Raw genomic sequence first — 26,517 nt, forward strand, 5'->3', positions numbered from 1 at the left:
ATCTGGTGCCCTCACCCCTGCTGAAGGCCCCACTGTCTGTGCCATCTGGTGCCCTCACCCCTGCTGAAGGCCCCACTGTCTGTGCTATCTCGTGCCCTCACCTCTGGGGATTGGAGGGCCCTGCGGGTCGAGAGTTGGAGATGGCCGGAGAGCAGATTCATGCTGGAGCAGCTGCCCCGGGCAGGGGGCTGGGGAGGGGGAAGGCATCGAGCTGCCTCTGCTGGCTGCTGCCAGCTGCCACCCCCAGCCTGTCCTAGGGAGCACCCTGGCTGGCTGGGCGGGTGGTGCAGGGGTGTGTGGCATTGTCCAGGCCAGAAGCATTCACTTGAGTGAGTCAAAGGGAGGAAGGAGGCTCCAGACCAGGGCAGGCCCAGGTGTGCAGGCCAGGTATGCATGCCCAGGTGTGCAGGCCAGGTGTGCAGGCCTAGGTGTGCTGGCCCAGGTGTACAGGCCCAGGTGTGCAGGCCAGGTGTGCAGGCCTAGGTGTGCTTGTCCAGGTGTGCTGGCCCAGGTGTGCAGGCCCAGATCTTCCATGTGCAACCACCTCATGCTGAACTTCCACCCTTAGGACACCACCCTCTGGGGCTCCTGGAAGATTCAGACACCCCTCCAAGGACTGAAGGTGTGCACAGACTCCCTACAAGGGTGAGCCTGCTGTCCTTGGGCCACCTCTGGGCAGAAGGTGGGGGGAAGGGTTACCAAGTGAGGGCAGTCCTGGCCAGTGTGAGAGCCCCTCCAGCATCCCCGCTGTGCCCGGGACAGGGGTCTGTGCCCAGCACGGGCTTGGAGCACCTCCTGGGGAGGGTGGGACAGGGCGGGGGCAGAGGTCAGTTCTCTCCCCGGGCCTCTCCTCCCCCAGCTAGCCCCATGTTGTCTGTGGGTGATGGGTCAGGAGAGGGGGCAGGAAAGCACAGGTTTCAGGCCGCACTGACCTGGGGCCCTGGCTTAGCTCCCAGTGTGGCCAATGACTGGCCAGGTGACCCCATCACCTTAGTAAGCCTCTCGAAGCCTCAGTCGTCTGCCCTGTAGAATGAACGCGTGGCCCTATGGACCCCGGCAGTTGTTTATGTAGACTCTTCGCAAGTGTTACCTGAGTGTGCAGGTAACACCTTTGCCTGCAGTACACACCGGAAGTTGGAAGCTGGTCTCTTACTTTGCTGATACCAGTGGTGAACGCTAATGCAGGCAGGACCCACCGCAACACCCCCACCAGCCTCGCCCTGCTGACTTTTCTGGTCCATTCTGTAAGGTGCACAGGAAACCCAGGCCTGCCCATTGAGGCGTCCTTCCTCCCCATGGGGGCAGGACCTACGTCAGGGAGATATGCCAGTACCTTCTCTCCTGAGACTGTGGCCCCTAGGACACTCTACTTACTATTATTAGACTATTCTGGGTCAGGGAGGTCTGGGAGGGCTTCCTGAAGGAGGTGGATGTGAGGTGAGCCTCGAAGGCCACCAGAAGAACATTAAAAGAAGAGGGGGGTGGTTAGTGCAACTTCTGAGCTCTTACCCTGGACCTGGGACTAGTGGCCCTCAGGGGGTGGGAGGTCTGGATGCCAAGACCCCCATGACTTTCTGCCTTGGGTCCCACAGGGCTGTGGGGCATGAGGGGCTGAGGGGCCAGAGAGGAAGTGTTGGCCCCAGCCCTGGGGTGTGGGCATGCCTGTCTCAGGGTTGCCCGAGCCACCCACCCTGGAGCACCCACTTCTCGAGCCACCTCTTTCCTCCTGGCCTTGCAGCCTGCCTGCATATGTGACCCCATCCCCCACCACGGACTCCCTCCCTCTGCCCTTGTCCCCTGTGTCCCCACCCTCTTCCCCCCAGCCCTGCTCCTCCCCCATACCCCTTCCCCATGCCCCCCCACGTCCCTGACCGGCACCACTTTGCACCACCAGAGCCTCTTCTCAGACACAGATCTCACGGGGTGGTGGGGTTGCATGGACCCCTTTGAAAGGCCCCCACTCAGGAAGCGTCCTGAGCTGTTAGGACTCTCGAGGCAGGTGGGCAGCCCCCTCATGGCCCCGGTCCCCCCATCATTCTCTTGACGCTCTGCTCTCTGTGTCCTGAGTGGCCCAAGGACCCCTCATTCCCTCTGGTTTCTGGCTGTACCCTCCTGTCCTCAAGGCTGCTCCTGCCCCCCCTCACCGGTCACCCACTTCCCTGGGTCTCAGTTCAAACATCTCCTCTGCAGGGAGACTTCCCTGCCCCTGAGAGGCCCTTATCCCTCTGAGTCTCCTGTCTTCTCTGGGGCCGGAGAGGCCTGCCTCCCCCGTGGTCTCCCCGGGGCTCAGCACAGAGTCTGATGGGTACCAGACACCCACAGATACTCACGGAATGAATGAGTGAACAAACGAACAAGTGACTGAACAGACCAATGAATGAATGCACGAATGAATGAATGAATAAAAAAATGAATGAATGAAGAAATGCCTTGGGAGGTGACAGGAGGGAACAGCATGGAGGCCCAGGCCCCCTGGGCTCTCACTAACAGCCCCACTGTGTCCCCCTCTCCCCAGCACCCCAAGTGTCCAGGCCAGAGTCCCCATGGCCTTGCTGAGCCGGGCCCTGCGTGTGGCCGCTGCACACCGTGGATGGAGCCCCTCTCAGGGCCTGCGGCTGCGCCCCCGGACCAGCACTGCTGGCCCCACCACCAAGAAAAGCGTGCCGTACCAGCGGACTCTGAAGGAGGAGCAGGGCCCCTCAGCCGTGGCCCGAGGCCCAAGCCAGCCCCTGCCTAGCACAGCCAGCGTGGTGGTCATTGGTGGGGGCAGCGTGGGCTGCCAGACCTTGTACCACCTGGCCAAGCTGGGCGTGAGCGGTGCTGTGCTGCTGGAGCGAGAGCGACTGACCTCGGGGACCACCTGGCACACGGCAGGTAGGGACCTGGGGTACAAGCGGGGCCGGAGGGGCTGGGCAGAGCAAGGGGCCATGCCTGCAGGGACAGTTCCGACTGTTAGCGGCAACTGAGCCGGAGGGGGAGGATCACTGAAGAAAGGTGCAGGGTCAGGCTGAAGGAGGGCAGCTTCGGGGAGCCGCTTGCTCCCCATGTTCCTGAAGAGCTGTGGAGGCGAGCAGAGGGTAGACACGGCCTGTGCGACCCGCAGCTGGGCGCCCACGCTGCTGTCTGCTCAGTGAGCAGAAGCCCCTTCCCCAACAGAGCTGCCAAGGTTGGGGGCGCCCACAGGGAATGGAGGAAGTGGGGATGGGGCTGTCGGGGGGACACAGAGCAGGATTCTCCATGCACACCTGGTGCTTCTGCAATTCACTTCCCAACTAGCCCGGCACCCACTGGGTGCATGTCCCCAGGGTTGTCAACCTTCTGCCCTAGCCCTTTAAGTAGTGGTGTGCTGGTGACCTGGCTCTCCTGACGCGCAGCATCCGCCGCTTTCTGTGGTGTAAACTCCCACCCTGGCCAATTGCAGCTGCCAGTGTGAGGTCACTGGCCACGGAGCTGGGAAGAGGGCCACACAGCCGTTCTCCAGGGCCGGCATGCAGGAGCCAGCTCCGCACACCACTGCCTCTCTGCTCTCCCCCCACGACCTGCCTCCCCTTCAGAAGGCGTCACACCCACCACCTCCCTGGCCCCCCACTTCCCTACTGCTGCACTGGGGCTTCAGTGCATCCTGAGTTGGGGTCCCAGCCCCATGGTTGACTGCTGTGCTCTTGGGCAAGTAGAGGAAATGCTTTGCACCCCTTCATTCCATCTCTGAAAGACCCATGCCCTCCTCCTAGAAGGGATGTGATGAGGTCGTCCCCGGATGGCGCCGCTGGCGCTTGGCCACAGCACAGGCTCAATAAACGGGGGCCTTTGACACAGTCACCCTGTGAGCTGCTCCAGGGGGGGAGCCACACTAAGACTCAGCTTTGACCTAGTTATCTCCTGCGCAGCAACCTTGAGAGGCTCCCCACAGCCTGCAGAGAAAGACTGGGCTCTCTACCCAATATGGGGGCGCTGACCTGCTGGCCCCCTTAGAGAAGGGGGTGCCGCTGCTACCTCCCTGGGAGCTGACGGCCGCCTGCCCTCCCGCAGGCCTGCTGTGGCAGCTGCGGCCCAGTGACGTGGAGGTGGAGCTGCTGGCCCATACGCGCCGCGTGGTGAGCCGCGACCTGGAGGAGGAGACGGGGCTGCACACGGGCTGGATCCAGAACGGGGGTCTCTTCATTGCCTCCAACCGCCAGCGGCTGGACGAGTACAAACGGCTCATGTCGGTGGGTGCGCGCAGCCCGGGGCTGCGAGGTTCCAATCTCGGCCCGCCGTCGATGGCTGGACCCCTCCAGCCTCAGTTCTCACCTGTACAATGGGGACGGTATTACAGTGCGCATGCACCGTGCATGGGAGGCAGGAGGGGCCCAGTGAACGGGAGATAGGATTATTCTCATCGAACGAGGTGCCCACGGGAAGGTTTGCCCGCCGGCAGGGCCTAGGGACCCAGCTGGGGGGCAGATGGGGTTAGGACACCTTATGCGTGGAAACGCTCCTGAATTTAGAGAAGGCCATGTATTGGAGTGGGGTTTGTTCCCAGAGCAGCCAGGCTACACCCAAATTTCCAAGGCAGGAAGGAGAGATACTCCTCCAGCCGTTCCGTCCGTTATTGAGCACCGGCTGAATACCTGCTCTGCCGCCTGGCTAGAGCTCAGGTGCTGGGCGCTGAGTGCCCAGGGCGGGAGGCAGGGGCAGCCAGCTGCATTAGAACCCCTGGGACCCCACTCCCTGGTCTCTGAGGACACAAGGTTGCACCGCGCTGCCTCCTCCTCCTCCTCCTCCACTAGCTCATCAACTAAAGGGTCCGAAGGAAGTCTCCAGCCCAGCTCAACTTCCCTTGCTGAAGGGCATTGTCCCTGCCTCGCTTCATCCGGAGTTCCCACACAGAGACTCTGATTGGCTCTGCTCCTCTCTAGTGGGGCGGAATCTTTCCCCGAGAGCCCACCTTTGAGGACACGGGATTGGCTGCCCTCGGGCCAATCGAATGTGATGAGGGCGTGGCTTACCAGGCAGGAAGGCAGATGGACTGAGGGCGGCTTTGGACTCTGTTTTGGGTGGTCTGCTCTGGCGGGGAAACCTTAGCTTCAGGCCCTAAATGTTAGACCGTGGAGATTGTATTTATTTATTTTATAGACTAAGCCCTTCAGTGCCAGGTACTGATTTACTACAGAAACTGTTGTTGCTGTTGGGTGCCGTGGAGTTGATTCCAACTCATAGCGACCCTGTGTGACAGAGTGGAACTGCCTCCTAATAAATCTGGAGGGAATTATGCTGAGGGAAATAAGTCAATCACAAAAGGACAAATGTTGTATGAGACCACTGCTATAGAACTGCCCCATAGGGTTTTCTTGGCCATAAGCAGATGACCAGAGGCAGATCGCCAGGTCTTTTCTCCCTCGGAGCAGCTGTTGGATTGGAACCACCCACCTTTCTGTTAGCAGCTGAGCGTTCAACCGTTGTGCCACAAGGGCTCCTTACAGAAACTGTTACCACTTTATTTTCGGAGAAGGCATTGAGCAGCTTGCCCAGGTCACACCTTTATGCTGTAGCTGGTTCAAGGGATAGGGGCATGTGGATTCATAGTGACTGGCCAAGAATTCCAGGAAGTAGCTGGGGTCATGGTGACCGCCAAGGCTTCTGGGAGGCAGGAGGCTGGCGGGGGCGCCTAGGAGGCCCAGGGGAGGGGCAGAGAGGGCCTGAGGCGTGCACCCCGCAGGCTGGTCATTTCCTCTGGGTCCCCTAGCTGGGCAAGGCCTACGGCGTGGAGTCGCACGTCCTGAGCCCGGCAGAGACCAAGGCGCTGTACCCGCTGATGAACGTGGATGACCTCTACGGGACCCTGTACGTGCCGCACGATGGGACCATGGACCCTGCTGGCACGTGCACCACGCTGGCCAGGGCTGCCACTGCCCGAGGAGCCCAGGTACTAAGGCTGCCGAGCCTGGGTCCCCTCCTCTGGGCCCAGCCCCCTGCAAAGGGGAAGCTGACCCTCATTCTGCCCAGGGGCACTCCGCCTTCCCCTTTCTTCTGCTGTGACTCGGCTGGACAAGTGGAGCCTCTCAGAATCTCTCCTTGTAATTTTTATCTTCCTATGGTCTCAATTACACACGTAATTGTAGAAAAAAATAGAAAAGACGAAGAAACAAAAAAAACGAAAGTCACCCAGAGGTAACCAGTCTTGATATTTCAGCCTGCTTCACACCAAACATTTTTTTTCTATGAAGACTTTATATATATTATGTATATGTATATATATAAACATGTATGTATATATAATAAGTACCCACCCACTGCCGTCAAGTCTATTCCAACTCATAGTGACCCCATAGGGTTTCTAAGGCTGTAATCTTTATGGAAGCTGACTGCCACATTTTTCTCCCGTGGAGCTGCTGGTAGTTTTGAACAGCCGACCTTTCAGTTAGCAGTTGATCTCTTTAACCACTGTGCCACCAGGGCTCCTTATATATAGGTACACATAAATATATATAAATATATATTTACACCCCAGTTGCTGTCAAGTCGACTCTGATTCATGACAACCCCATGTGTGTCAGAGTAGAACTGTTCTCCATGGGGTTTTCAATGGATGAATTTTCAGAAGATCGCCAGGCCTTTCTTCCTAGGCACCTCTGGGTGGACTTGAACCTCCAACCTTTCAGTGAGCAGCCGTATTAGGACCAAACTGTACATTGTTTTGTGACCTTTTTTACCAAGCAGGAGACCACAAACATCTTTCCGTTAGTCAAAGGAGCCTTGCTTTTTTGGAAAAACTCGGCTGCTCTTTCCCTTTATGAGAAGGAGCCACCCCTTTCAGGGGCGAGTTTTCCGCATTCAGGAATGTGTGATTGGATTTCATTTCCGGTGTCATGGCCACCCTGCTGCCCCAGTGGTGTCACTGGGGGGGTACCACTTGGCCCCAAGGATGGGGGTCTGGTGTGGGTGAGTGGTCAGCACCTTTGAGAGCCCAGATGGCGCTGGAAGCAGCTCTCTCTCCCCCAGGTCATTGAGAACTGCCCAGTGACCGGCATCCGGGTGCGGACAGATGACTTCGGGGTGCGGCGGGTCGCAGCCGTGGAGACTGAGCACGGCTCCATACAGACGCCCTTCGTGGTCAACTGCGCAGGTGGGAGGGCAGGGGCTTCTCCTGGTGACAGCGGCCACCTGCGGCACCTACACCTGGTCCAGCCTCTGCAGGGCCTCTCTGTGGCAGAGGGGTGGGGGTCCCATTGAAATCACGGCCAGGGCAGACAGGCCTGCAGAGGTGTCCTCTCTGGCTGTGCCACCAGCTAGCAGCCCCAACCAGGTACAGCCGACTGACGGGCATGCGCTCTGCTCGTAGGAGTGTGGGCCGGTGCTGTAGGGCGGATGGCTGGAGTCAGGGTCCCGCTGGTGGCCATGCACCACGCCTACGTCGTCACTGAGCGCATCGAGGGCATCCAGGTGAGGGAGGGCCCTGGGGCTCCCTATCGGGCCATGGAAGGCAGCCTGGGGAGGCGAGGGGGCCTGGCTCTGGACCCCAGTCCTGCCACGTACAGGCTGTGACCCATGTGGGCCCCCTCACTCACTGCCCAAGCCTCAGTCGCCTCATCGGCAAAATGGGCATCTCAGGTGGTTTGAGAAGTAAATGAGGCAGCACAGGTGGAGCCCTGATGCCACCCCCTTGGTCTTAGGGCCTGGCTGCCCCCGATGCCCAAACCACAGTCCCAGCCTGCCCCATCTGGCGGCCAGGCTTGCGGTCTGCCAAGTTCTGTGCCCTAGTGTCTCAGGCAATCCCTAGTGTTTGCCTGCTCCCACGTACATGCTGGGGAGCACTGATTCCCAACCCTCAGAGCCACCCCAGGGACCCTGGAGATGCCTCTGCCAGGGGAGGCCAGGGCCCTGGGTTGCCCTTGCCCTCTCTCTTTCCTCCCCAGTCACCTCCTTTCTTCTGTGGTGGTGGCTAGTGGCTTCCTGCCACCTTGTCATTGACCATCCCTCTTCCCTCCCTCCCTCCCTCCCCCATCCACCGGCTCCCCCATCCACCCATTCCTCCTCCAATTGACCCCTTTATCCAGCCATTTATCTCTCCTTCCCTCCCCCATCCATCGGCTCCCCATCCACCCATTCCTCCTCCAATTGACCCCTTTATCCATCCATTTATCTCTCCCTCCCTCTATCCTTCCCTCCTTTGATTCCTCTCTTCACCCAGCCCTACACCTATCTCTCCCTCCATCCCTCCCTCTATCCCTCCATTTATTTTCTTCTGTTTGTCCATCTTGCCATGCTTCCATTCATTCATCCTTCTGTTGATCCCTTCCTCCATCCAGCCCTCCATAGGCATCCACTTCTTCGTGTGTCTGTCTGTTCATCCATCCATCATCCACCCACTCACCCATCCATGCATCCATCTATCCATCTACCCATCCATTTATCCATCCACTCACCCACACCCCCCACCCACCCATCATCCATCTACCCATCCATTTATCCATCCACTCACCCACACACCCACCCATCCATCCAACTACCCATCCATTTATCCATCCACTCACCCACACACCCACCTACCCACCCATCCATCCATCCGTCCATACATCCACCCACCCATCCACTCAAACATCCATCTATCCACCCAAACATCCATCTTCCATCCGTTTATCCCCCCACGCATCCATTCCTCTGGGGCTGTAACAGAGGAACAGACCTCGTTCTTGCCCTCTTTGAGCTGTGGGAGCCCGTGAAGACAAGTAAATAAGCAATTCCAGAGCAGGCTGAGGAGGGCGCTGATGGGGTGAGTGCCAGAGCTCTATGAGGCCCTCAGCTGCATAGCCAGGGGAGGCTGGCTGTCTGGGTGAAACTCTGGAGGAGCAGTGGATGGCAGAGAAGGAGCTACACCGGTGGCAGGCAGGGACCAGCAGGCAGTTCAGAGAGACAGGGCTAGAGGGTGAGGGTGACAGAGAGGGAGACAAGCCTCCCTTGTTTGGGGTCAGGAGTCAGCAGGCCCCAGCAGAGGGTCCGGATGCCTGGACCCACCGTGCTGACAGCCTCGTCCCTGCGCGGCTGCTCTCCCCACCTGGATGGGTCTGGTTTCCCTCTGGTCACTGGCGAGACGCCAGACTTGGCAGACAGCAGTGGTGGACGAGCGTGGAGCTGGGGTGGGAGCCGGGGCCTGATCCTCCCCGCCGCTGGCTGGGTGTGCTGGGCAGCCCTTTCCTGTGGATACAGGGTTCCTCTGTGGACAGAGCGAGTTTAGTGTAGGCCAGCAAGCACTGACTGAGGGTTGCAGTCATTGGAGTCTCGAGGCCATGGGCAGTTGCGTGGCTGGCTCTGTGGGAGAGCTGCTCCCCACGTGGCCACCAGAGGTCGCCCTCGGGCTGCAGAGGGCTCCCGGGTGGGCAGGCGGGCAGGGCTCTGTGATGGGGGTGGGGTGGTTGACCACAGGATGTCCACAGAGCCAGGACTGAGGGCCTCCCCATGCCCCAATTCCACCGAAATGCCTGACTTGGAGGCACCGTTTTGGGGAGAAGCAGGACAGAGTTTGACCTGTGAATTCTGAGGTGGGGGCTGAGCTGGGGGTGGTGTTATTTATAGATGGCAGAGTCCCCGTGTGCGGCCGGGGGCTCGACCCTGCCCTAGAGCACAGGGGAAGGCCTCCAGCTGCAGGAGCTCCAAAGCTGTTGGAGGAAGGAGGAGATTTGGGGCTGGGGGCAAGGTTCACATGCTGCCACATTCTGTTGACCAGACGGGGTTTCTGGGACCTGGGCTGCGTGAGTTCCCTAGGGCTGCTGTTAATAAAGTGGCTGACGAGAACAGAAATGTGTTCTCTCACAGCTCTGGAGGCGTCTGCAGGGCCGCGCTCTCTCCGTAGGCTCCAGGGGGAGATCCTTCCCTGTCCCTGTTTCTGGTGGCCCCAGGCGTCCCTGGCTTATAGCTGCAGCATCCCTCCATTGTCACATGGCTGTCTTTGCTCTGCCTCTCGTCTCTTCCCCTTTCATAAGGACGCCGCTCAGATGTGATCAGGACCCCCCATTCCACCGTCACCTCATGTTAACAATAACATCTTCGAAGACCTATTTCCAAACAAGGTCATGTTCACAGGTACAGGCGTTAGGACTTCAACATAAATTTGGGGGACACAGTTTGATCCATAACAGGGAGCTTCCTGAGGCCACAACTGGGCAGTCAGTCTGAGCCGGGGCCAGGAACCAGGGCCTCTGACCCCGACCTGCCCGTCCCCCTTGGAGGGTCAGAGAGCAGCTTTCTTTTTTCTTTAAATTGTGCTTTAAGTGAAAGTTTACAATTCAAGTTAGTCTCGTACACAAAAATTTATACATACATTGTTATGGGACCCTAGTTGGTCTCCCTGTACTGTGACAGCACACTCCTCCTTTCCACCCTGGATTTCCCGTGTGCATTCAACCAGCTCCCGACCCTCTCTGCCTTCTCATCTCACCTCCAAACAGGAGCTGCCCATTTAGTCTCATGCATCTACTTGAGCTAAGAAGCACACCCTTCATGAGTATCATTTTACATCCCATAGTCCAGTCTAATCTTTGTCTGAAGAGTTGGCCTTGGGAATGGTTTTAGTTTTGGGCTAACAGAGAGTCTGGGGGCCATGTCTTCCGGGGTCCAGAGAGCAGCTTTCTTCACGCTCAGGTAGGTCGGGAGTGGGGAGCTCTGGGGACCATGTCCTGGAAGACTGCTGTTGCCCAAACCTTCCCTGAGGTGAGTGCCCACCTGCCCACCCCATCTGCATGTCTTGTCAGGAGGCCTCTGGGCCTTGGCAGCTGTGTGCTGGCAGACACTCTGCGCTGGCAGGCTCCATGCCTGCACGTCTTTGCCCCGACTGCCCCAGACCTGGGCCCCGCAGCCTCACGGTCCTGGAGGCTGGAGTCGGAATTACGGGCATCGGCAGGGCTGTGCCCTCTGTTGGCTCAGGGGGAGGATCCTTTCTTGTCTCCCTCAGTTTCTGTAGCCCTGGGCGTTTCTTGGCATCCCTTGGTTTGCAGACGGATCCTCACATGCTGTATTCTCCCTGTGTGTGACTTTGTTTTTATGATACCACTCAGAGGGATTAGCACCAGGACCCAGCCTACTCTGGTGCCACATCGTTAATTTAACTGATAACATCTGCAAAGAAAAACCCCGTTTCCCCAAACAAGGCCACGTTCACCAGGATGAGGACGTCAGCAGATCTTTTTGGGGACACAGTTCCATCCATAGCACAGCGATATGTTGAGCATCATCCTTCCTGTTCCTGCCTGCTCTCCTGACGCTCCCATGCTTTCACGGGTCTCGGTGGGCACTTGTGGGCCCTTTCAGTCCAGGAATCTGTATTGATCAAGCCTGAGAAATCTTCTTGGATTATTGTTTTGAAATTTTCCTCTCCCCGTTTTTCTCTGTTTTCTCTTTCTGGAACCCTTGGCAGGTGGCTGTTGGACCTTCAGGGTCACAGCCTTGTGACTTTTCTCACTTTTTTCCTCTCCTGATTTCCACTTCACCACCTTTTTCAGCCCGACATCTGAAAGACGGTCCTGGTCTTTTCCAGCCCCTCTGCTGAGCTTCTCATCTCGCTATCATAGCCACCTTAAAGAGCTTTTCCTTGATCTTGGGTGGTGCCTCTCTCTAGTGCCTTGTTTTGTGGACCCACGTGGTGCAATTAATTACTTAATGTGGCCCTTCGAGCCATGGGCTTTGCGACTCACACACAATGATTGAGTAGGACTATGGAAATAAGGTATATAGAACCCGTGATGGTTCAGATCACGTGTCGTCTTGGCTGGGCCATGATTCCCAGAGTTGTGTGGTTGTCCTCCATGTTACGTGTTGGGGATCCTGACCTCCGCATGTTGATGAGACAGGTTGGTGAAGGGTGTCTTGGGTGGCAGCCTTGCAGGAGGGCGTGACTCAAGTCCCACCCTTACTCAAGTGATGCGCTTCCTGGGGTGTAGCCTGCATCTTAGATATATATGTGTGTGTCCTGGTGAGGTTCTCTCTCTGCATCTGGATCCCACCTCCAGTTCGTGATCAGTTGAGCTCTGGTTCTTGGGAGTGGTTCACAAACTTCTGCAGCTTCATGAGCCAGCAGCCTGTGGTCTGAACTGCTGGTTTGGGTTCGTCAGCCCCTGAAGCCATGTGGGTCGGGAGAAGCCTACGCCTGGCCCATGGATTTGGGACTGGCCAGCCTCCACAGCTATGTAAGCCATTTCCTTTATACGGTTTGGTTTATGAGTTCCGTGAGATGTTGCAGCGGATTAGGGAACCCAAAGACAGGAGGGAGAGTACTGAGGGGAGAGTGAGTGTTGATGTTAGAGATGACGGAGTGGTACAGCAGTTTGGAAAAGTTGGACATTTGGGACATCTTTAACCTCCGCCTCATAGGAAGCAGCTTTGTGCTGATCCTTAAAAAGAAAGTATTCATTTAACCCAATATTGTCTCATGTCTCTGAAGTTCTGGTTATGGTTTCATTTTTGAGAGTGAATTTCTAGCTGATTGGAAGCTGGAGAGGGCCGCTTGGAGGGCTTCTTGCAGAAGGTTGAGCTGCAGACTTCGCTTTGGCGAGATACCTCAATGTTAGCGTCTGGAGCCTTCTTGGGACCAGGGTGTGTCTCCAGGGAAGAGCCCCCATCTCCTGCTGAGTGGGGATGGTGGGGTGTGAGTGTCAGCATCAGTCCTCAACCCTGTGCCCCAAGTCTCCAGCCTCCTGGGACCCACTTCTCCAGAGCACAGTGCCTGTGTGGGGATGGAGGGCACCTACGTCAAACCCTCAAAGAGTCTTTAGCCAACCCTCCTGTGTTCACGCCCCCCTTCGCCACCCTGCAGAGGGCCCTGGGGCCATGTGTGCTTAGCTCAGGGAGATTCCATCAGGGTGGGGTCAAATGGCTTGACACGCTCATCCTCCCCACCCCAAACTCGAGCTAAGCCTCTTCTCTTCCCCTGGAATCTTCCATGGGTGTTGGGCTCTCACCACCTCTGCTGTTGTCTCCTCCCTGTTCTCTGACCTTTGTGGGGTACGTCTTTCCCTGCCCTCCCTCTCTACCCATCTCCCCTTTGTCCTTACTCCTTGGCTGTTACCTCATGGGGAAGGGAAACCTGAACGGGGATGCTCCTTCCACGGTGTGTACCCGGAAACCCCTGGCCCATGCAGTCCTCAAGGGCCCCTGACAAGAGAAGGCATGAGGGCCCACTGCCAGCTTGTGTCCCCTGGTGGACATGTTGGCTGGGAGGCGCAGGGAGCCAGGTCCCCACCTAGCCCTGCTGACCTGAAGCCCCTCTGCTCTGCCTTTCAGAACATGCCCAATGTCCGTGACCACGATGCCTCCGTCTACCTCCGCCTGCAGGGAGATGCCTTGTCTGTGGGTGGCTACGAGGCCAACCCCATCTTCTGGGAGGAGGTGAGCAGCTGAGGGCCCCTGGGGGTCTTCCTCCCAGAGGGCATTGCTTGGGGTGGGGGGGTGCCTGGGGCTGGTGTTGGCGTGGAGAAGGCTCTTCCAGACTCCCCTGCTCCCTTGAGCTTCCTTATCTCACAGCTGAGGAATAGCAGGGGCAGGTCCCTGGGCCCCATGAGGGCCAAACCCCATTTTCCTCTGACCCCCAAGAGCACCCAGAGCCAGAACTGGGACAGGCGAAGGGCTGTGTTCAAACATCAACAGTGAGAGGCTGTAAAACTGTAAGATACTGCCTTAGAAGATGGGGAAACCTTTAGCTCCATTGTCCCATCCGCAGACAGCACTGACCCCCACACTGCACCCCCACAGCTGCAGCGGCATCTCCCCCAGGCCCGGGGCTCTCCTGGCGGCTCCTGGGCTTGAGTACAGGCCCCCCAGCCCCCTTGAGTGCACGTGGCTGCCGGCCCCCCCCCATATTCATGCATTTAGTGCACAGATTCAATGACTAGGTGGCTACTTGGGCCAGAGAATGTTCCACTTTCTGGGGGAATGGAGGGGGTGACAGAAAAAACCCTGCCCCAGGATGCCTGTGTTTTAGTGGGGAGACATACAGTCAGCAGACAAACAAATATGTGACGTGATTTTGAATGTGGATCTGTGCACTGAAGAAAGCTGGCAGGCTGAGGACAGGCTTAGCGAGGCTGGGATGGAAGGACTTCCGGTGGACTGGCAGTCAGGATAGGCTTCCTGGAGGAAGTGGCGTTCGAGCAGGGACCTGCACAGAGAGAACAAGCCAGCCACGGATGGTCTGGGTGGGGAGCTACCCAGGAAGAGGGGGCAGAGAGGAGAGGCCCTGAGGTCCGCTCCAGCGTGCCCACAGAACTGATGGAGGTCAGTGTGGTGAGTCTGTGGGGGAGGCGGTTCGGCTGGGGACCTTGGTGAGGCCTTTGGGAAGGTATTCTGTGCCAGGTGATGTGGGCACCACGGGAGGCCTGAGAGCAGGGGAGGATGCATGGAAGGAGGTGGGGAAGCAGGCAGCTTGGTAGAGGTGTTGCAGCAAGCAAGGCTGACCGGGTAGGGCCTGGCAGATGGCAGCTACAGGGCTGGTATACCAAGGATAGCAGTAGGTAGGCCCCACTGAGGGGCTGGCAGTGGGAGAGACAGACCGAGGGCACCTGAGGGTGACCACCCCAGCCCCTCCCCGGGCTCCACTCAGCTAGGAGGCCAGAGGCGAGGCCAAGATCAGGTGTCTGGGCTCCTGTCCTTCCTGGCAGCCACAGGGCACGATTCCTGTGCTGTCCACACAGGTGTCAGACAAGTTTGCCTTCGGCCTCTTTGACCTGGACTGGGACGTGTTCAGCCAGCACATCGAAGGCGCCATCAACCGGGTCCCAGTGCTGGAGAAGACGGGGATCAAGTCCACGGTCTGTGGCCCAGGTGAGGGTGGGGGCCTGGAGCTGGACAAGGCCTCCTTGGGGCCTTGGCTTCCCGTTGTCCATAGCACCTGCTCGCACTCATGGGCTGGGCTCCAGTCTCATGGGGGAGCCCCAGGGCGAGTAGGGGACGCAGCACAGCAGGTGAGGGCTGGGACACAGGGGAGCACAGCCGGGGGTGCAGGCAAGGTGTCCTGATGAGGGGCACTGAGCGCAGCCCTGAGGGTGAGGGTTGTGGACACATGTGCGGGGCTGTGGGGAGGAGTGTGCCTAGTTGTGGGGGTGAGTGTGCTGGGCTGTGGGGACGAGTGTGCTGGGCTGTGGGGACAAGTGTGCTGGGTTGTGGGGAGAAGTGTGCTGGGCTGTGGGGACACGTGTGCTGGGCTGTGGGGACATGTGTGCTGGGCTGTGGGGGTGAGTGTGCTGGGCTGTGGGTATGAGTGTGCTGGGCTGTTGGGACAAGTGTGCTGGGTTGTGGGGGTGAGTGTGCTGGGCTGTGGGGACAAGTGTGCTGGGCTGTGGGGACATGTGTGCTGGGCTGTGGGGACACATGTGCTGGGCTGTGGGGGTGAGTGTGCCAGGCTGTGGGGACGAGTGTGCTGGGCTGTGGGGAGAAGTGTGCTGGGCTGTGGGGACACGTGTGCTGGGCTGTGGGGACAAGTGTGCTGGGCTGTGGGGACACGTGTGCTGGGCTGTGGGGGTGAGTGTGCTGGGCTGTGGGAACAAGTGTGCTGGGTTGTGGGGGTGAGTGTGCTGGGCCGTGGGGACAATTGTGCTGGGCTGTGGGGACACGTGTGCTGGGCTGTGGGGACACGTGTGCTGGGCTGTGGGGACACGTGTGCTGGGCTGTGGGGACACGTGTGCTGGGCTGTGGGGGTGAGTGTGCCAGGCTGCGGGGATGAGTGTGCTGGGCTGTGGGGACGTGTGCTGGGCTGTGGCGGTGAGTGTGCTCGGCAGTGGGGACACATGTGCTGGGCTGTGGGGGTGAGTGTGCTGGGCAGTGGGGACACATGTGCTGGGCTGTGGGGGTGAGTGTGCCAGGCTGCGGGGACGAGTGTGCCAGCTGTGGAGACACGTGTTTGCGGCCGGGGCAGCAGCACTTATACAGTGTGCAGGCCGACACTGACCGCCCCGTCATGGTCCCAGCAGAACAACTAGGATCCTTCCTCCCTCCTGGCCCACGGGCCTCCCTACCCTCCGGGAAACACTAGACGGTGGGTGGGCAGATGCAGCACTTCCCACAAAGGGAGCTTGGTGCCCCGCTGTTGAGCTGCCCAAGTTGTGATCCCTTTGCGCCTCGGGGCCCTCACCTGTCAGGTGGGTGACAGAGCACCTGCTGGCAGCGGCTGGGGGCAATGAGAGGTGACAGGTAGGAGGCCGGGCTGGGCCCAGCGAGACACGGTGACTGTCACGAGCGTCAGTGGACAGAGAGTGGCCGGGGAGGCAACGTGACTTCCTCAGTGTCCCCCCGGGAGGTGGTGGCAGAGCCAGGCTAGGAGGGGGGAGAATCCTGATGCCCAGGAGGCTGAGCCAAGAGGGTGTAGGAGCTACCCTATCCCACTGGCATCCACACACGGCCACGGGTGCTGTGATAGGTTTGGCTCCCCGGGAGAACGAGCTGGGGACAAGCGCATGGCCAGTGATGACGGATGACTCGCACCACCCCCGCCCACCGGGCCCGGCTGGGTGAGCCTGGCAGTGAGGCACTCAGGGCCTAAAATAGCTCCCGGGGCACCAACAGCCCAGGGAGCCTCTCGTGTTACGTAGACGGGGGCCCTCGCTCGCCCGGAGCCCTGTGTCGGGGAGATACCATGTGGGGACTTTCTGGTGTCCCAGCTGTGATGGCAGTCCCAGGTGGGAATCGGCATTTCTCCTGTGGGAGAAGCCACATGTGGTCCTGTCCCTGGACCTCCAGAAAAGGCCCAGCTCCTGAGTGGGGGTGGGGTGGGCGTGTGTCATCTGCATAGGCAAGGAGCTGAGCCCTGTCCTCCCAGCACCGCCTGGAGCCCCCAACTCTCCTGTCAGACCTGGGAGTCAGGACCAAGGTAGGGACCAGCCCGGCCCTACCCCCTCCCGAGCACTGCCTGGAGCCCCCAACTCTCCTGTCAGACCTGGGGGCCAGGCCCAAGGTGGGGACCAGCTTGCCCCATCCACGCAGCACAGCCTGGAGCCCATAGGCGTCCTCGTGCGGCTCAATTGTGAGTCACTGTTTTAAATGTCCAAGAGACCCTTGCTGCCAGCACGCCCCCTCCGTTAACTCTCTCCTCAGATTCCCTGTGCGGGTGTTCAGAACGCCCTTCCTTCCCTGGCCTGGGGATGGGCCCAGCTCCCCACATGTAGCCCCGGCCCCCTTCTTGTTGCCGTCCTGGCCACCCCTACTTCTCTGAGCCGCCCTGGTCTCTCACCCTCCCTGAGGCCAGCTCGGGCCTCCACCCTGCCCCTTATAGCCCAGCCCTCCTCAGCAGACCAGGGATCTCCTGCCTTAATCACATACGTCCCCCATCCTTGAAGCCCTCCACCCACTTGGAGAAACACCCAGCTCCTTACCGTGGCCCTGAGCCCCTCCTGCAGACCGGCCCCACCCTCCTCTCCCACCTGTCTCCATCTGGCCCACCTCACTGCTGGGAACTCCGTTCCCCTGGGCGCCCCATGGCTGGCCCCCTCTGCTCAGATGCCAACCCTCAGAGGGGCCTAAGGACGCTGGGCCCCCGGTCGCCCTCAGCCCCATTGTCCAATCTTATTTTCGTTACCGGAAATTCTTTTTTATTTATTTGCTCTCTGTCTCTCCTCTCTGTGAGCTCCCCAAGGGGGTTGGATTTGTCTGGTCACAGTGGCCTTCCCAGAGACGAGCCCCAGGCCTGGCACACGATGGATATGCTACAAATATCTGTAAGACTGACTAACCCACAATCCTGTGGAGTAAATACATCACCCCGATTTTATAGATGCAGAAACTAAGGCCCAGAGAGGCCAAGTAACTTGCCCAAGGTCACACAGTTAGTAAGGGGCAAAGCCAGAATTGGAACCCGGGACCCTGCCTTCGACGTCCGTGCTCTTTACCATTAGGCCTGAGGGCTCCCCTGCCGCATGCTCTGGCCTCAGCCTGAGGCATGCAGGCAGCAGACAGAGCGGGCCACTCACCACTCTCTCTCAAAGAGCTTATGGTCATTCATTCACCCTCCAAGCATTTATCAAGCACCTACCGTGTACTGGGCCTGGGCTAGGCCTCGGGACATGGCAGTGAACAAAGCCCAGGCCCTGTCCTCGTGGCCTCTCGGTCCAGGGGACAACAGTGTCGCGTCACTGGCTGTGACGAAGCAAGACAATGGTGCAGTGAGCGGGAGGCCCTGGCACAGGGCAGAGGGTGGGGAAAGGCCCCCCGTTGGCAGGAGGAGAGTGATAGCCACATGACAAACTGGACCCTGCGGGGCAGAGCCTGGCCAGCCGCAGGAGGGCAGTTCTGACAGGCGGATGTGGGCAGGAGCAATCAAGGCAGCTCCCTGGAGGAGGTGGCACTGGGGCTGGGCTTTGAAGGACGGGGAGGGTCTGGGTGAAGGAGGCACCTGCAGATCCCTGCCCTGATTACTGCCCGCTCTGGGAGACTCCCACCCCAGCGGGTACAGATGGGAGAGAATACCAGTCACCCCTCCCTTCCAGAATCCTTCACACCCGACCACAAGCCCCTGATGGGGGAGGCGCCGGAACTCCGTGGGTTCTTCCTTGGCTGCGGCTTCAACAGCGCAGGTGCGTGTAGGCAGCGGTGAACGCCGACCCCAGGAACGCTGGCCCTCGGGCCCTGACGGTGGAGAGAGGAGAGCTGAGGGGCCAGTAGGAGGCGTGTGGTCCCAGGTGCTAGGTTCAGGGCTTAGGGGGTGGGTGCCGCCCAGGGTCATGGGTAGGGAGCTTGGAATTGGGCAGGGGGCCCTTTGGGGTAGACTGGAGACTGTGGCTCTGCTCCCGCCAGGAATGATGCTGGGCGGTGGCTGTGGGCAGGAGCTGGCCCACTGGATCATCCATGGGCGCCCAGAGAAGGACATGTACGGCTATGACATCAGGTGAACGACCGCTGGGGCTGCTCTCCTCCCGGGGCAGGTGGCCGCTGGCCAGCTAGGGCCAGGCAGGCGGGGGTGCTGCGGGCCAGGCCTGTTTAGAGGAGCTTTCTCGCCAGTGGCCGAGGCAGCAGCTAGGGCTGGAGTAGAGCCTCCAGCCGGGTGAGGTGGAGGGCACCTGAGCTCCAGAGATCATAGCCCTTTACAGTTTCCAGGATCAAACGGGGGAAACTGAGGCTTGGGGGTGGGAGGGAACAGGCTGTGCTGGGATAATTGCGTGCACAGAGGTTGGGAGCTAGAGCTTGCAGCCTGGGCAGAGACCCTGTTGCTCGCTAACAGGGTGGCCGGGATAAATGGGACCAGGTCCTCACCTATCACAGTCCGGGCCGCAAAGGGTAGTGGGAGCACGCTCATGTTGGTCTGCACACGACGAGCTCATTGAGCATCCGCCCAGGCATGGACGCTGACGTCCGAGCTGTGGGCCTCTCACAGGCTGCCTTCTGCAGGAGCAGTGCAGAGAGGCAAGGGCCCAGGCGGGAGGGACGCACCTCAGCTCTCCTCCTTCCTGGGGCTTGCGGCTCCAGGCCTTCAGTGGGAGCAGAGCTGCTCCCGAAGCATCCGTGGGTGCCTGGGAGGAGCGAGGGCTGTCCTGCCTCAGGGCTTCTCACATGCTGTTCCCTCTGTGGGATGCTGTTCCCACAAGTCTCCACCAGGCTAATTCCTGCCCACCTTTCACAGCCTGGCCCCCTCAGGTCTGGGTCAGGTATCTCAGAGTGCACCGTGTTTGCAGAGCCGTCTCCTTGGACAAGCACGGTTCTCACCCCACCTGTAATCCCCAGACCTACCGCGGGGGTGTGCGTGTGTGTGTGTGTGTGTGTGTGTGTGTGTGTGTGTGTGTGTGTCTGTGTCTGTGTGTGTGTGTTCGTGAAAGCAGAGATTCTGTTCCAAACAGGCCGCATGCCCCTGGGCCTCAGTTTCCCTATCTGTAAAATGACACTGAAGAGTCTCGGAGCAGGCCAGTGGCAGCTGCAAAGCTTTTTGGATATGCCGCCAGCCCCCACGGGCACAGCCACTGGAAGGGGTGTGCAGCAGCCAGACACCTTGCTCGGTGGGCAGCCACACAGGGCGTGGCCTCAACACACGGGGAACACCAGGAAAAAGAGAACCAAGCCCCTGGGGGCCTGCCGGCCAGGCGGGGGAGGCAGGGACAGACTCCTCGCTGCCCCTGCATCCCGCACCCTGGGGTCGTGTTAGAAGCGGTTGAAAGCTGTGACCGCCCAAGGAAACGTCTTTACATCCTGCAGTCCCCACTTGCCCTCCGCGAAGCGTGGAGGGGGAGGTCCAGCTGTGCACATGACCAGGTATGGGCAGTGGCAAGACTGGGGCGTTCGCCCTGGGCCTGTGGTCCTGGGCTCCTGTGTCCTGGGCCTCACCCGTGTTCCCTGCTGGCCGCGGTCTGGGTGGATCAGCTTGGAGGAGGCCCACTGCTGCAGCTCGTTAGCTCCTGCCCCTGTCACTGCTCCCGGCAGACAGCCCACTGGAGCTGCCTGAGACCCCACTGCTCAGCAGAGCCAGAGCTGGGGGTGGAAAGGTGCCGTTTCAGCTCAGCTCTGCTAACCTCCCCCTCCATGGCCTGCTGAGGTCCAGGAGGTGGGGTCCCGCTGAAGGGTCACGTCTAGTCCCTACTGAGACAGACGGACAGACACTGACAACCCACCCCCCCACCCCACTCTTCCATGGCGCCTGGGGCTGCACCCATGAGCTCTCCTGGGTAGCAATGTTCCAGAAATGACAAAGCTGCAGGGACCTCAGGGATGAGGCGCCCGGGGGGAGGTCACCCAGCCCTGGAGAGAGCGGAGTGGGGGTGGTGCTGCCCCCCACTCCAGGGCCTCTCCTCTGTGGCCTTGTCCCCGGGCTGGGAGCTTCCGCTCGGGAATCAGACGAGCAGGGACCACTCTGCAGCTTCCCTTGCCTCAGTGTCTTGACTGAAGAATGGGGTGACAGGGCTGTGTGCGCCTGGGCTGTGTGCGCCTGGGCTGTGCGTGCCTGGGCTGTGGGAGGCCTCGGAGGGACGTCTCGGAGGGATGGAGGCACTTGGGCAGCGAAGCTCATGTTTGCAGCAGGCGTGATGTTAACTTGTGGGCTGCGGGGGTGGGGGACGCCAAGGCTGCCTGCAAAGCCCCTGCCCAATTGGGGACAGGCCTGTCCCTCCTCCGTCAGCCCCTTCCTCATACGTGGAGACCTCGGCAGGAGTGATTTGGGGCATGAAGGCTGCCTGGGACTGCCCGCTTCTGCTCTGCCCCAAGGCCTGGCTGTGGCCTTGGGGTCACAGGCAGTGATTCCTGAGAGCCCTGAGCCCCACGGGGAAAGGGGCAGCATCTATCCACCCTCCTCACCCAGGAGCCCACTAGCCTCGGCTGAGGCAGCTGTGCCCGGGAGAACACCGGGAATGAGGCCCTGGCTGGAGCAGTCACTGGTGTGGGCTCCTGGACCCGCCAGCGCACCTGCCACCACCCACGCCGACTCAACGTCCTGCCCCCTGGGCCTGAGCAAGGGCGACCAGAGAGACCCAGACCCACAGAGGACACAGCGTGAGAAAGGGGGAGACGTGTTAGACCGAGTCACTGTGCCCTCGGCTGAGTCACCATCAATGGGCTGTGGTGGCTGCACACTGCCCCCGCTTAGGAGAAGAGACAGACCCACAGTCGTCAGTCACACACTATCCAGGCCCGGGGCCGGAAGCGGGGCCGAGGGAGTCTGGACTCCACGACTGTCCCTAGAGCCTCTGCTGCCCTGCTGGGCACCTGGCCTGGCCCGGTGACCGTCGGCCTCAGAACAGCAGAGCCCAGAGGGGACCCAGCAGCCGAGCCACAGCCTCTGTCCCCATCTTCCATTCAGGCAGGTGGGAGGGGCTCCTTGCTGACAAGAAGGGGGATGGCGTCTGGCATATCTGCTGACCCAAAGTTTTCAAGACCCATGACGTGAACTTCGACCAGTTGTATGGACTCTGAGCCCCTCACAGGGGTCCGCTCAGGACTGGGTGGGCGGAAGGTGTCTAGGAAGACGCAGTGCTCAAACCTGGGCAGCAGAGGGCAGCGTGGAGAAAGCCTGTCTCCCGCTCGACACCAGCCCACTGCCACAGTGCCCCCCCCGCCCCCCGCCCCGGTGTTCCCTTATGTGGGGCTGCAGGGATGGGGCTGAGCTCCCGGAGGTGGTGAGTGGACACCCGAGAGGGACCGGGGTGGAGGGGCCAGGGGTATGGTTCTGCACAGGGTCCAGCCAGCACCTCCTGACGCTGTCCCAAGGTGGTGTCCTGCCCCTCTGCACAGGCGCTTCCATCATTCCCTCACTGACCACCACCGCTGGATCCGTGAGCGCAGCCACGAGTCCTACGCCAAGAACTACTCCGTCGTCTTTCCCCATGACGAGCCCCTGGCTGGGCGCAACATGCGCAAAGGCCCGCTGCATGAGGTAAACCCCCGACCAGCTCCGCTGTGAGCCGGCCTCTGGTGGGCTTCATCGTACGAGTAGAAGCTCGCCAGGCAGGAAAGGCATCCTGGGCTGTCTCGAGACCTCCTCAGGGTGTTTTGGAGACAGCAATGCAAGTCACACCTCAGCTGTAGGGCAGGTGAGGTGACGAGGGCCTCGTCTGTTCCCGGATATTTCCTGGGCACCCTGATGGGCCAGGTGCCGTGCTCGGGGCTGGGGACACGCTGTGGACTAAAATGGAAATGGCTCCCGCCAAGGGGCGTACCCTCCAGTGGAGGAGACAGAAACCGCGCAACGACGCGCCTGCACGCCGGGAGACGTGCCGGGAGGCGGTTCTGGGGGCAGGTGTAGGGCCAGGTGTGTGCAGCTGCAGATGAGTCTGATCTGATCAGAGGAGGGGGCAGCCAGCCAGCAACATGCTGGGGAGACCGGCTCCTGCTTGAGAGCCTGCCTGGGATTTCCTTCCCACCTGGAGAGCTTCTACTCGCAGGGTGAAACCCACTGTCAGGTACCCTTCTCCGGGGCCTGCCCTCGCACAGCCACCCCGGTGCTCCTTCCCCGGGCTCCCCCCTGGGACCCGTGCCTCCGTTTCGCCCAGCCGCCTTCTTTGTCTGTGGGAGCCTAGGGAGCAGGGCGAGTGTGCAGTCGTTCTGGTTCCTTAGCATTTAGCACAGAGCTCGACTCCTGGGGGTGCTCAGAGAGGGATGGAGGGGAGGCGGTGGGCAGGCATTGAAGCTGGGGGAGGGGCCTCTCTAGCCTGGGGCTCTGGAGACTGGACCCGAGGGAGAACTCCCGCTGGACCTCCTGGGAGGAGGCCCGAAGCCCTCAGTGGTCAGTTCCCAGACCTGCTGCACCCTCAGGCTCTGGCGGCTGGCCCGGCCTGGTGGACTAGCTGTGGTCTGAGGCCACATGAGGCCCCGTGTCTCCCTGTCTGCCCCAGTGCCCTCAGCCACCCCTCACCAGTCCTGAGAGCTCGGCAGCCCCCGGGTGCAGTGCCGGGTGTGCTGGCATGCAAGTGGAAGGCATTGTCATTGGTGCCACAGGGGTCCCCGGCTGGGGCGGGCCAGGGCTGCAGCGCCGCCTTGGGTGGGGGCCCGGCTCCACAGCCACCCCTCTTCCTCTAAGCGCCCTGCAGGGACACTTGGCCACCACTTCAAGTTTGTTGTTTCTTTTCAGTAGAGGAGCCCGCCCCACGGGATGGGATCTGGTGGCGAATATTCCCCTCCTTGGAGGGCACTGCTCCCGTCTCTCCATCACTCCCAGGGGTGGGAGCTGATCTCACCCTGGATCGCGCCCTCCTGGAATCACTGACCTCCAGAGGGGGCATATCGGGGGTCACTGAGTGGCAATGTGACCTCGGCACCCCTGCCCGGGTGTCCAGGCCAACGGCCGCGCTGGCGGGCAACGCCCATCATTGAAGCCTCAGACCGTGTTGCCGTCAGATGGGGTTGGCTGGAGGGCACAGGTGCCTTCCGCCCTCGGGTGGGGGCTCTTGGAGAGAGGCAGTGGGGGGTGGTGGGACCTGGGAGACCTGGGCCCTGGGCCCGGCTTCTGGGTTCGAGGACCTCCTGGCCCTTGTTACCGCAGGTTTCAGGTGGCAGAGTTGGTTGCGCTGCCCCTGAAGCTGCTCTCTGCCCTGCACGGGGTGTTCTTTGGCCCCGTGGTGGCTGCTGCCGGAATGAAGAGTGCCTCTTCTCTCCCTCTCCTCCGCCCAGGAGCTCCTGGGGCGAGGCTGCGTGTTCCAGGAGCGGCAAGGCTGGGAGCGACCGGGATGGTTCAGCCCCCGCGGGGCAGCTCCGGTAAGCAGGCCACCGCATTCAGCCCCACCTTCAGGAGGAGACGGCCCGCTGGCACAGGGGCCTGCCTGGCCCCAGCCCCTCAGCGCATTCCCCCTCCTGCTGTCCTGGAATGAGCCTGTCCAGATCCCGTCGGATCCTGGGTTTGGGCTGGTGGCTCTGTGACGAGGAGCGGCGGTCCCTGGCCATCTGCCCAGGAGTGTGCGCCGCGCCAGGTGCCCCACCACCACAGCGAGGCCTCCACGGCCCAGATCAGGCCAGGGTCCCAGAAACCTGGAGCCCATAATGGGGAAAAGTGCAGAAGACAACCCTCCGTGTGCATGAACAACTTCCCCACCATTTTGCTCTTTCGTTTTCGAAAACTGCGAGTTTATATTCGTCTGAGGGAACATGAGGTTGAGCACCGAATTGCACCTCAGGGTGTTCGGGTTATAAATGAGATTTTGCAGCACCCGGCCCCTGGGTGCCCTCCGGAGCTCTCGGCTCCCCCGTGAGCAGAGTCTCTGGGAAGCGTCACACCAGCCGGCCTGTGGGGCTGGTGGCGTGATGCTGTAAGACACAGTAGGGGTAGGATCTGATCCAGGTTTGTACAAATCACAGCCTTCCCTGTGCTCTGTGTGACCAATCTCCATCCAGCTTGGCCCAGTTCCTGTTGCCATAGCAACGCCTGTCCCCTGAGTGCCGGGGCAGGAGCCAAAGCTGCTCTAGGGCCAGTAGCTCCTGTCATCCACTGTCCCCTGTCCCCCGATAGAGACACATCCCCCCCCACCCAGGAGCGGAGTCCCCGGTGTGATGTGGGGTACCACATGTGGGCTGATCCTGCGTATCCGCTGGGAGAAGGGAAAGACACCCGTGGCCACCACCCTGCAGGCTGAGAGCCCAGAGACCAAGCAGAGAGGATGGCTGGGCAGGAGTGGCGAGTCCCCGGCTTGGCGGTGGCCCCTGCATGGCCCAGCCCCTCCAGTGGGCTCCGGCCCCGGAAGCCCCTCCCCCTGGCATTGGGGGGCATGGAGAGGGACTGGAGTGGGGGCTAGAACATACCCTAGGTCCCCAGGTGGGCAGGCTTTATCCCCAACCTGGGAATGGTCCTGTGAGTCAGCCCCGGAGCCTGGGTGAACAGACCCCCAAGCCCCCAACCCCGGACCAGGCCACAGGGGGCTGGGATGTCCCTGCTGGGCTGCTGGGGCTCAGGGAGACCACTGCCTGCAGAGACCTCTGTGAAGACCCCTCCCTGGATCCCAGGGCCTGAGCTGGGCTCGGGTTCACCTCCCACTAGGCTGTGATCTGTGAGGGGGGTGCTGGTAAAGGAGATGAGACCCAGGGAGTGGGGCGGCAGCTTGCAAGGAAGCGAGACCTGAGGGGCTTCTCACACCTCTTCATAGTGGGAACGGTTGGGAAGGGAGAGGGGGCTTCGTCAGCAGGAGCAGGGCCTCCGCAGAGGGGCGCTGGCGGGGGGAGGTGGGGTCTGGGAGAGGCCGAGATGGGTGGGGTGAAGAAGCCAGCCCCGGAGCCCCCTGGAGCCCGGGTTCCCCCCAGCCTGTCAGTTCTGCCATGACCTTGGCGAGGGGCGCTTCTCTGTGCCCAGTTTCCCTGGTGTAGACATCGCTTCCTTGTCGGGTGGGGAGGCTCACAGGGGCTCCCCCACCCGCAGCACCTGGAGCTGGGCTCTGCCAGCGTGGGGACTAGGTGCTCCAGGATCCCCATGGTAACAGCGCCTTTTGTTTTAAGTACGAAAGGGTTTCTTTTCTTTAGGGTCAGGCTGTAGGGCTCTAATAGCTACCTGGGACGTGCAGTAGCCAGAAGAGAAGACAGGGAATCTCTCCATAAATACAAATCCCTAAAGCAATAAAATACAACTGATGAAGGAAAAACAATTCAGGGATAAGTTTCTCACCCCCTACGCAGCCTGAAGGGGAGAAACGCGCTGAAGTCAAGCTCCCGGCCGTCCCACCCCCCTCCACCCCCTCCTTCGCCAGCCGGGTCCCCGGCCCCCTCTGCCTTGGGATGGGGCCGAAAGCCCGACAGTGGCCCAGGTGCCCTTGCCTCCCCTCGGCTCCATCCTTCCCCATCTCCCGACCTGGAATCCACCAGGGCGCCCCAGCCCCTCTCCTCCCAGTGCCCGCTCCACCTTCTCAGCACCCACCGCCATGGTGCTTCGGGGTCATTGGGGTAACTGCTTTCTGAATGCCTGGACCCCCAACCTTGACAGCACCCCACACCCACTCTGGGAGGGCAGGACCAGGGCTGGGCTGTCCTGTTCTTCTCTGTCCCTGCAAGACCCAGCTCAGTGTCTGTCAGCCAGCAGGCACCAAGCCCTGTGTGTGGTCAGAGGAAAGATGGGAAGGAGGGAGGGAGGGAGGGAGACAGTAAGGAAGAAAAGAGGGAAGGAAGAAAGAAAGA

At 60.6% G+C, this 26,517-nt stretch overlaps 1 protein-coding gene across 1 annotated transcript in view; it reads left to right on the plus strand.

The window, feature by feature from the left end:
- Positions 1-638: 638 nt before the first annotated feature.
- The window catches only part of SARDH (sarcosine dehydrogenase), a 58,601-nt gene continuing 32,722 nt past the window's right edge, over positions 639-26,517 (plus strand). Inside the window, exons 1-12 of the mRNA XM_004388666.2 lie at positions 639-645; positions 2,516-2,874; positions 4,030-4,208; positions 5,726-5,905; positions 6,982-7,105; positions 7,322-7,422; positions 13,252-13,356; positions 14,658-14,787; positions 18,441-18,527; positions 18,748-18,838; positions 22,162-22,303; positions 24,037-24,120. Of these exons, the coding sequence (XP_004388723.1) occupies positions 2,544-2,874; positions 4,030-4,208; positions 5,726-5,905; positions 6,982-7,105; positions 7,322-7,422; positions 13,252-13,356; positions 14,658-14,787; positions 18,441-18,527; positions 18,748-18,838; positions 22,162-22,303; positions 24,037-24,120 (1,554 nt within the window). The 5' untranslated portion in view covers positions 639-645; positions 2,516-2,543. The remainder of the gene's footprint in view (positions 646-2,515; positions 2,875-4,029; positions 4,209-5,725; positions 5,906-6,981; positions 7,106-7,321; positions 7,423-13,251; positions 13,357-14,657; positions 14,788-18,440; positions 18,528-18,747; positions 18,839-22,161; positions 22,304-24,036; positions 24,121-26,517) is intronic.

The sequence above is a fragment of the Trichechus manatus genome, unplaced genomic scaffold (assembly GCF_000243295.1).
Source record: "Trichechus manatus latirostris isolate Lorelei unplaced genomic scaffold, TriManLat1.0 scaffold00214, whole genome shotgun sequence".
Classification (NCBI taxonomy): Eukaryota; Metazoa; Chordata; class Mammalia; order Sirenia; family Trichechidae; genus Trichechus; species Trichechus manatus.